Genomic DNA, 10,356 nt, shown 5'->3' on the forward strand with positions numbered 1-10,356 from the left:
AAGGGCCAGAGTTCCGCAAAAAAAGCTTTAATAATGAATGATGCTTGAGTAGGGTTATAAAAGCACCAACTTGTTATACATCGTCAATTAGTGGTGTCCGCAGCCAAGATTTCGCTTTGTCGAATCTGATTCGTCAGACCAGACACATCGTCCAACTGATGCCGAATAATCCTAAATTATGTATTTTTTTTAACCAATGTGGATCATGACTTTTGAGTGGTTCATGTTCTTGTAAATAATCAGATGGCTTATCTGGGTTTCCCACAGCGGTCTGCAGGCCAGACGTAGCGCTTCCGCTAAAGGACACCTCTCAAGATAGGACGACAATGTGCGCGCGGGTTCATTTCATCATCTGCATTATATTTAACCGAGATAATAAACCCTCATATACTATAATACAGACAAATAATGTACCTTATCATATTATTCATCTATGAAATCACAATGATGACAGTTGCATTGAACTTTTTTGGCTCGTCTTCATTAGTTTCAAAATGCTGCCAACTTTAGAAATTAATTATTCCTGACATTGACATCTCTAGAACAACGGTTTAGAATGTGCTCTACTTTGAAAATAAAAAGAGTGGATCGTTCATGTACCATTACACTAAAGGCTTGTCAAACAAATGACCTATCATTTCATTTATTGAAAGTAAATCGCCCACAGAAAAATGGGTCAAATACCAACAAAAAAACATTGCATAACTCTGCTTTATGCTTATAGAAGACAAGCAACGCTGTGGAATCACTCATTAAGCAACTCCATCCTTCAAATATGTCGCTGTTACGCACTATCTTCCCGACAGGAGACTCGACTATTAGAGGAAGTCGTCAATTATCGTCACCTCTATATGTCAATAATTGATTGGATTTCATTGTCATGTTTTTATTTATACATTTATATTATTAATATTATTATTAATAGTTAACAATCCTCAATACTACTTTAAATAACTACCCTTTTAATTCAATAAGTGTAAATCGATATCCTGTACCAGTATTTTCAATACTTGACAATGACAAAACATAGGGGTAGGCATGAACCGTTGTCCTCCTAGTCTGTCGTGGTCTTCTTATGCACCTGTTCGTCGACTGATGAGGGCACAGTGGTCTGGAAATGAGAAAAAACATGGTAAATGTTCTGTATGACCATCATAAGAGTGAATAGTGTTGGGACCACTATTCAGGAAACCTTAGTAATGTCTAGAGAGCTACCTGGTCCCCTCCGCCCTCCTCCAGTCCCAGCAGAGCCTCCAGAGACGTTGCCTCACTTGGTGGGAGTTCCTGGACACCAGGCTGGGGACCGGCGGCAGAATGTTCCTTTGGGGAACGTACATGTTCTGTTAGTATATGGGACATCAAATAGCATTTGAGCGACTACTGCATTTGATTTCATATTTCTTAAACTAGGAACATTTCATCAAAATGCGCTTTGTGTGTGCTTGGTATAAGAGGAGCAATGCTCCCATCAAGCCAAGAAAGAATACGACTTTCTAGGAATTACTGATACACTGAAATCACAGCTAAAAACAACATCCTCAATTACCTCTTATACCAATTTACTGTTTCTCCATTCATTTCTATCATCAGTGATATTTTCGGAAACGTAATTGCGCTACAATTCAGCATGTACAATATACTTCTTCTTCTTATGCCTTGACACCCCTTGAGGGATACAGGCCGTGCAGACAAATAATATTATCATGAATATTGACCACTATTCCTGATAACGCAATCAATAGATGGAGCTACCTGGTCCCCGCCTCCCTCCTCCAGCCCCAGCAGAGCCTCCAGGGAGGTGACCTCGCTGGCGGACAGCTCCTGGACCCCTTGCTGTGGACCAGTATGTTCCTTTGGAGAACATACACATACCATTAGCATTGGGCATATTAAATAGACCATGACCAAATACAGTATGACATTTTGTGTTAAAAGTACGTTTTAAAAGTAGGATTTTTTTCATAGAAAAAAAAAAGAAAGAGAGAAAGTTAAAGAGCAGAAAAGAGCAATAATTTGGATCTAAACAAGCCAAAAAACATCCCCCTCCCCTCCTTATGCTTTAATAACCTTAATAACAACTACCTGGTCGCCTCCACTCTCCTCAAGCCCAAGCAGAGCCTCCAGAGACGTTGCCTCACTTGGTGGGTGTTCCTGGACCCCTGGCTGTGGCCCGTCGGCAGAATGTTCCTTTGGGGAACGTACACAATCTATCAATCCATCTAGTATATGGGATATCAAATAGCCTTTGACCAAGTACAGCACTTTTTTGGAGAACATTTCATCAAAATGTGCATGGTCCGTCACGCTCCCAAATATACATTCTACACACCTGCTCCCCGGCCAGGCTTTGCTCGTGCAGAACCACTTCCGATTCTTGTCCTTCTCCGATGTGATTGACGGTGTGGATGACATTGGTTTTCTTCGTAGCCATCTTCCTCTTTGAGGAAACGCAACAGCCCAGCCTCGAGAGCCTCGCCAGGCAGCGTTTGTTGGTTCCTCCCTGGCGCAGGAGCAGCGAGTTGCGGTGCTGCATGGCGTTCATCTGGTGGACGCGCGCGCGGAGAAGGGTGGCTCCGCCCATCACCGTGGCACCCTTTTTGGTCTTGGTGTACGAGGACTCTGAGGAAGGGAGTCCGTCGAAGGACGCTGAACTGACGCACTCCAGGAACTTCAGGAAGGTGGGTGCGTTTGCTTTCCACTCCGACACGACGTCGCTCAGATCAAACTTGTCCAACGCGTCCTGGGTGGTTTGCCGCAGCACCGATCCAAACCGCACGCTCGTTAGTTTTATGGCTTCGTCTTTCACCCGTTTCAACACCTCGTCGATCATGATGTTATCCATGCCGGGGATCTTCATGAGACACCTGGGAAGTCTGTAGTGCTCGGCCCGGACCAGGGCGTCTGCTACCCTTTCAAGCGGCCCGGTGATGATTCGTGAATGCTTCCATTTGGGAGTAGTCACGATGATCTTCAATACAAAAAGGGAAACGCTTCTCCATAAACAATGTGTGAGTTGTCATTACAATTGTATAGTATGAAGGAGCACATAATCTTCTTCGCTCGCATTAGTACACTTTTATTTAATGAACCCCAATATTAGTAGATGAGAGGTTTGTCAAGCCACTGCAACACTAACCCTGGCCGTTGACCGTTGACCTGTGCCGGTATCGTGTATTTTAGGTGGCGGATGCACGGAGAACTCCCTGGCCGTGGTGCCAACCGTGTCCTCCTGAAATAGGGTAGACAAGGGAGAGAAGTAGCGCTCGTCACAATAGCATCAAATCACAAAAAGGCTGTGGAGGCCGAGTTAACAGTGTGGGAACTTCTTTTTTAGAAGGAGCGGAGATGGAGGACCTACCTGGACAGATTGTGTAGAAGGAGCGCTTAGAGGGGACACTGGAGAGGCTGTCAACAGAGACACGCCAGCAGGCAAGGTCCCTGGCTCAGCGATGGATGTTGCTGGGGAAACACCACCAGCGTCCTTCTGTAACACCTTTCCTACCGCAGCCTTCAGAGAAGAACGGGGCAGTGGGAGGAGGGGGGAGCAGAGGAAGTGTTAGAATTACACTAAAGTACAAAAGATGCAGAAGATATGCTCATTGGTCCAAACTGATCCATTGCTTGTGTTGTTCATTGGCATCATTGTGTATTAAAGAGACAAACCTGAACATCCCTCAGAGACCAGAGGACTGGAAGCTTTTTGGGTGTGGACGCTGTGGCCTTAGTTCCGTCAACATTATCCTGTTGATAGATAACAATAGCATCAAATACGGTTGGGTGATGTGTAATCCCGGATCCAACAGTCCTATTATGTTCTAGCAGAACTTCCGGGGGGAGACAGAACAGGGACTGGCCAGAATCAAGGAATTACGTTGTGGAATTCCCCTTGTGTCCAATTTCCTTACGGAGATATGGTGCAGATGAAAACTAACTTGCATTAATTGATGAAGCTTTCAGAATGTTTGAATGATGTTTCTACAGTCGCTAGTCTACATTGTGTTGATTCTAAACCCATACAGAAATGTTTTCAGTTTACTACTGCCAGCCCAGCATGTGTTCCCAAAGTACACACTGATGGATGCCCGCCTCTAGAAACATGATTAGTCGAAATTTATACGCAGCTAAAGAAAGGGTAATATCCTGTGCACTCAGAGCTGAGCTCGTCTGCCATCATATTTTCGGATTTATGACAAAAGGTGGTAGGTCAAAGATATAATTGTTATCTATTTGTAACATCAACGAGTCACACTTTTGTTAGAGCACAACGGAAAAGCTTGTTAGCTGAAGGAGAACCACGTCAACTATGTAGCAGATTTAGGATTTAAACCTGATGAGAATTAAAACCTAAAGATCCAAATGTGGCAGGAATAGCGCCGATCATCATCGATACTGATGATCCGATTCAACTTATCGTCCAACACTAGCATCCAATAACAAGACGCTGATGAGGCGCCCTCTGGGGAGTGTTGAGTGACGGACAGACTCTATAGAAGGAGCGTTGGTGGAGGACCGACCTGGACAGACGCTGCGCTTAGGGGTGGCTCTGGAAGTGCGTTCGCAAGATACACAGTGTTTGATGAGAACTGGGGAGCGGTGGTGGACGTTTCCATAGAGACACCATCCGCATCCTTCCGTGTCACCAGTTGCTTCTTGTGTTGAGGGAAAGGAAAAAAAAAAAGAGTAACAGTTAGGATGCAAACCCATGGTTTACAAAATAATATAGCCTAATCAACAACCATATTATTATACGGCGAGTAAACAGGATTTGACCTAGTTCCTCCTGGGGTCTCAATGGGCTGTTCAAAACCCACCCACCCTCTTCTAGATGGTAGAGGGGATTGATGTGTTTGGACGCATTCTCAGCAGGACGTACCTGGACAGGTTGTGCAGAAGGAGAGCTGATGGAGGACTCTGGAGGCGCCGTCAACAGAGACACCGTGGCGGGTTGGTCCCCTGGCACGTTGGTGGATGTTGCCTTGGAGGCACCATCAGCATCCTTCTGAGAAACCTTCCCTACGGCAGCCTTTAGGGAATGTCGAAGGAGTGGGAAGAGGGAGGGGCAGAGAAAGTGTGATAATAACACTAAAGTACAGTTGATGCACAGTGGAAGATACGCTCATTGGTTCAAACTGATCCATTTGAGTTGTTCATTGTCAGTAATCTGTGTAAAGAGACAAACCTTAACGTCCCTCAGAGACCAAAGGACAGGAAGCGGTTTCGGGGGTGAACGTATGGCCTTCGATTGGTCAGTATCCTATAATCATGCATACAAGGGAGAAAAGTAGGGTTTCTTTACAATAGCTTCTAGCATTGACAACGCCTTTCTGATATAAATAGCAGGGGAATATAATCATTAAACTACAGCGAATCAAATGGGGAATTTAAATAACACTATCAACAAATATTTGCTCTTGGGAGTGCAGAATAAATCCTAACACACCGTTTACAAAATGTTGCAATGTAAAAACAATTGCAATAGATACCAAAAAAATTATCCAAACTTGGACTAGGAGATTTTTTATGTTCTCGAACCTGTCAACTCACCTTCAATGAAAAAATAAAACATAATCATGAATCCTAATTGACCATCACTCACCATTAGGGTCGACTTCTGTGTAGTCGTTGCGCCAGGGCACCCTGGAGCTGCAGGAGTTGCAATGCTCAGTGTTGCAGCGACTTGCCTCTGAGCACCCCCACGTCTTGTTGAATACTTTGTTTTTTTGCGCGGCGGCTTGGGCGCTATATCCGTCGCTGGGGCACCTCTTTTTTTTTTGGTGAACACACTTTTTGCTGCCATGTCCCTAATGGCAGTTCCCCGCCTTTCCACATCAGTTTTGTGTTTGTAATAACGAGTGAGATGTTGTTTACAGCGGACACACACAGCCGTGAGGTCGTCTTCTGAAGATACAGGTCCCGTAATGTCTTCAAGTGCTAGAGTGAACAATGGCTTACCGGTACTGGGGACTAAGTCACAGCGGTCTTTAAGCGAACTGAAGTCGTCTCCACATAGTCGACACACTCCGCGCATTAACTTTTTGGGTTTAGATTTAATTGATTTGGAATCCATATCTAACCCTATCAAGAAAAAAAGGTATCCTAGAATGGCGGCAGCTGCTTAGTATGGTCGGTTAGCATCCGGTCTGTTTTCTTTACTTCCTGTGAGCTGTGTGCGTCACTTTACAGTCCCCGGTGAAACCACGGGGTCAAACACTAAAACAGACGGCAGCACAAAGATGAGGAGACATAGAAGAAGAGTATGAAAACAAAAACAACAATGACAGTGAGAAGGAGAATAAATATGGAGGGCTTTTTACGAAGAGTTTGACTTAAAAAAAATCTGAAAATTATAACGGAAACGGTTATCCCTCCCTCGGAAGTCCCTCCCTCTTTCCCGCCACAAACGAGGTTGCAGGTTACTAACGCCAAGAACACACTCTGCCAGTAGGTGTCAGTATAGTCGTCAGGTTACTAATACCCAAATGACTCAGCCAGTGAGTGTCAGTATTGCCTCGTTTGAAAGCCAAACTTCGACTCGACTTCATCTGCGTTATTGACGTGGTCAAAACATGGATGGTTTGGTTTCAGAATATTTAAGTTTACACTACAGTAATAAACAATGCCATTTGCTACTGCCTTTATAAATATGTATAATATTCCTTGTGTTTAGGAAATGTTCCAAAGGCAAATAATGTAATTATACATAGACTGATTCAGTAAACTAAACGAAAAAATAATTATATTCACAACACCCTTTTAATGTAGTTGAACAGCTAAAGTATTTGGGATCATACCGTTTTTTTTCTTCCTTTAAGATAATGCGTGATTTAAAGGCCACTATCTGTTATGTTTGAATGTAATCCTTTTTATTTTTCTTTATTTTTCTTTCACTGAATATAATTCAATGATGCGTAATTACTTGTGTCCCTTTCTTGGTTACTTGACTATAAGATTGTGTAGGAATGTGTTTGGTTTCACACTTCTTGTGTGTGTATAGACATGCTTGTTTGTGTGTGTGTGTGTGTGTGTGTGTGTGTGTGTGTGTGTGTGTGTGTGTGTGTGTGTGTGTGTGTGTGTGTGTGTGTGTGTGTGCGTGCGTGCGTGCGTGCGTGCGTGCGTGCGTGCGTGCGTGCGTGTGTGTAAGTGAGTGTTTGTGTGTGTATCAGAGTTCGAACCGAACTGTGCATGACACTGCAGCCTGGCTGGCTGGCTGGAGGAGAGAGAGAGAGAGAGAGAGAGAGCGAGAGAGAGAGCGAGAGAGAGAGAGAGAGAGAGAGAGAGAGAGAGAGAGAGAGAGAGAGAGAGAGAGAGAGAGAGAGAGAGAGAGACTGAACAGAGCGATGGGACAACACAAATGGCATGGAGGTCAAGAGGTCACCAACATAATTCAGAGTGTAGATAAATCAGAAATGTCCAAGAAGGCACCTGACGGCTCAGCTCTAAAATGGTTCTCTTCTAAACAACCGCCCCATGTTTCAAAGCACTTATGTCGAACCATGTCTCAGACTCTCTGAAGTCTTTTCAGGGTCTATAATATGGTACTGTCACTCATAAACTAACCAAAAAACGAAACAAAGTATGAATATTTTCCCCAGTACATTTGTTCCAGATGCATTGGTGTCCCGTGTAGTCATTTTCAGGAGGATAATACATATCAATAGGGCAAATTGATTTAATTAAAACAATAATATTCTCAAGCGAAAAAGAAAAAAAGTCGTAAAGAAATGGAAAGGAATCGTCTTTAGCATTCTGTAGATTGAGTGAGTTATTAAGGTGATTATTATTGCTTTTATTATTATTCATCCACTTTCAAAGGCAGAACATAATGAGTTGTGTCTCACTCAGAGGCCGGGGGGTCTCAGTAGGGCCACTGCTGCATGCTGGGACACAGGCCGCTCAGAGGGCATTCACACCTTGTTAAGTTTTACAACTTGTGCATTTGTCGGGTCCCGGGCCCTTACTGGCCCCGCCACTCAGACCATGCTTTGAAGTGACCCTCCCTGTCAGCCAGGAGGTGGTGGTGGAGGAGGAGGTGGGGGTGATGGTTGTGGAGGGTGTGGTGGTGTTGGTGGTAAAGGAGGAGGACGTGGAAGGGGTGGTGGAGGGTGTGGTGTTGGAAGGTGTGGTGGTGGTGGTGGTGCTGGTGGAGGTGGTGGAGGGTGTGGTGGTGGAAGGTGTGGTTGTGGTGGTGGTGGTGGTGCTGGTGGAGGTGGTGGAGGGTGTGGTGGTGGAAGGTGTGGTTGTGGTGGTGGGGATGGTGCTGGTGGAGGTGGTGGAGGGTGTGGTGGTGGAAGGTGTGGTTGTGGTGGTGGTGATGGTGCTGGTGGAGGTGGTGGAGGGTGTGGTGTTGGAAGGTGGGGTTGTGGTGGTGGTGGTGGTGGAGGTGGTGGAGGGTGTGGTGGTGGAAGGTGTGGTTGTGGTGGTGGTGATGGTGCTGGTGGAGGTGGTGGAGGGTGTGGTGGTGGAAGGTGGGGTTGTGGTGATGGTGATGGTGGAGGTGGTGGAGGGTGTGGTGTTGGAAGGTGGGGTTGTGGTGATGGTGATGGTGGAGGTGGTGGAGGGTCGGGTGGTGGTGGAAGAGTAGGTTGTGCTGGTGTTGGTGGTAGAGGCTGAGAAGTTGGTGGTGAAGGGTGTGGTGGTGGTGGTGTTGGAAGGTGAAGGGGATGGTGTTGGAGGGTGTGTTGTTGGCGCTGCTGGTGGTGGTGGTGGTGGTGGTGGTGGTTGGACAGTGTGCTTGGAATAGAGGTGGGAGTGGAGATGGTGGAGAACGCGGTGAAGACACATTATGTGGGAATATCCTCTCATAAACGGTGATGCGGAGCCTCAATATGACCTGGTGGTTGGAACCACAAGCTTGGAACCAAAGAAAGATCCAATCCTAGATTGTGCTTCTATTAAAACCAACCGGGGTCTTGGTCTCTGAGGACTTGGAACCTGAAACCCTAAAAACAATAATTTGAGGAAACATGCCCATGCATGTTCCCATCTCGCACATCTTAATGTTGTTTTAAATGGATCTACAGTGCAGATCATATCTAAGCAGTGCCAACTAGTGGTTGGGAAAGGGTTGTGACCTGAATAATGCCATTTGGGTGCACCAACTATCACCCTCTAACCAGAACTACAACCATTCAGTAAGGAACTACAGATGTTTCGATACCATTTATTCCTCCCCGATGCCGATACCTGAAAAGTATCGGCCTAGGTACGTTTTATTTTGGGTATTTATTTTTTTATTTTAACAGCTGTATACTAGTAACCCTGGCACTTGTTTTTATTGAAGGGTTCTCTTACGATGACGGGAATGTACTAATTGTAAGTCACTTTGGATCAAAGCCTCTGTAAAATGACAAAGATGTAATTTAAATACATGTGCAGTTAATTAATAATATAAAACTCTATTTTATTATATAGTTTGACTGAAAATTAGATAATTTACATTCATAATTTATAGTTATATTAATAAGTTTGTACTCTTGTAGTTGAGAGTGAGCGAGCGTCCATGTTTTTCCAGACTTGGTAGCTAATTTCCGATACCGGTATTGGTATTGGAACAACTCTATAAGGAACCATTCCATTACGTGCACACACTGAACCCAACACCTCAAGATGTTCTTGTATATATTTTCATGGTCTTTGTGACTTTCTCTATGCAAGAGAGACATGATGAAAGAAAGAAGGAAAGACATGTTGCGTATTTATATTGTATACATTTACGCGTCTCGTTTTCCTCAAAGCACAACAGAAAGAGACCTGCAGACGGACTTCACAACAATATTCTTCTGATTCTGAATCATAGGACCTAGAGGTCCGAATCGAACTCAGAGTTAACACAGCCATTGGGCGGTGTCCGCGGTTACCCCCTTGGAAGGCCCGCTCGGGTCGTCCATTATCTCAACCTTCACGCTGTCTCCTCCTAACGCAAGTTCAAAGTTTGTTCTGGAAGAACAAATTGCTTCACTTTAGTTGGGGGGACGGGGGGGGGGGGAAGGATAAAAGCCAGTGTCTTGTTGTACGGGACGGGAGCTGCAGCGGCATGAAGGAATGCCTGGCCACGAGATTAAAGGAGAAGAAAGCAGGTGATATTTAAGAGTGGAGGGAGGACGAGGAGGCGGAGGGGAAGGGGAAGAGGTGGTGTCTTGTTGGTATGTGAAGACGGACTCCTTGAAAGGGGAGGGGGGGGGGGGGGGGGGGGGGGGGGGGGGGGGTTGGTGGAGGTGTAGAGGGGGGAGGTGGGGGCGGGGTGCTTTGGGGTTGGATGGGAGAGGGTTGTAAGGGGTCTGAAATCCCAGTTGCTTTTTTTTAGACCGCGGACAAGGCCGATCGAACCCAGTTCCATCCGGTTCGGAGTCGAACACT

General features: G+C 45.4%; 1 protein-coding gene across 2 annotated transcripts; it reads right to left on the reverse strand.

Annotated features, from left to right (window-relative positions):
• Positions 1-11: 11 nt before the first annotated feature.
• On the reverse strand, positions 12-6,148 carry LOC115545448 (uncharacterized). Of its 2 annotated transcripts, none has more exons than XM_030358627.1 (12): positions 5,597-6,148; positions 5,180-5,254; positions 4,874-5,023; positions 4,515-4,649; positions 3,664-3,741; positions 3,359-3,508; positions 3,137-3,229; positions 2,330-2,968; positions 2,083-2,187; positions 1,753-1,851; positions 1,216-1,320; positions 12-1,111 (listed from the first exon to the last, which is right to left on the reverse strand). In XM_030358627.1, exons 1-12 carry the CDS (start codon positions 6,065-6,067, stop codon positions 1,055-1,057), a joined length of 2,157 nt encoding a protein of 718 aa, XP_030214487.1. In that variant the 5' UTR covers positions 6,068-6,148; the 3' UTR covers positions 12-1,054. The 2 variants fall into 2 exon arrangements, with proteins under 2 accessions (XP_030214487.1, XP_030214488.1); XM_030358628.1 differs by having other exon boundaries at positions 4,515-4,646; positions 5,597-6,147.
• Between the last annotated feature and the right edge of the window lie 4,208 nt (positions 6,149-10,356).

The sequence above is a fragment of the Gadus morhua genome, chromosome 6, assembly GCF_902167405.1.
Source record: "Gadus morhua chromosome 6, gadMor3.0, whole genome shotgun sequence".
NCBI classification, from domain to species: Eukaryota; Metazoa; Chordata; class Actinopteri; order Gadiformes; family Gadidae; genus Gadus; species Gadus morhua.

Excerpts from the sequence above, each read along its gene's own strand:
- LOC115545448 (XM_030358627.1), bottom strand. The coding sequence starts at position 6,067 with ATGGATTCCAAATCAATTAAATCTAAACCCAAAAAGTTAATGCGCGGA. Across the intron at positions 5,024-5,179 it reads GGTCTCTGAGGGACGTTAAG|GCTGCCGTAGGGAAGGTTTC; the intron begins GTTTGTCTCTTT and ends CATTCCCTAAAG. Across the intron at positions 2,188-2,329 it reads AAAGCCTGGCCGGGGAGCAG|GAACATTCTGCCGACGGGCC; the intron begins GTGTGTAGAATG and ends CGTTCCCCAAAG.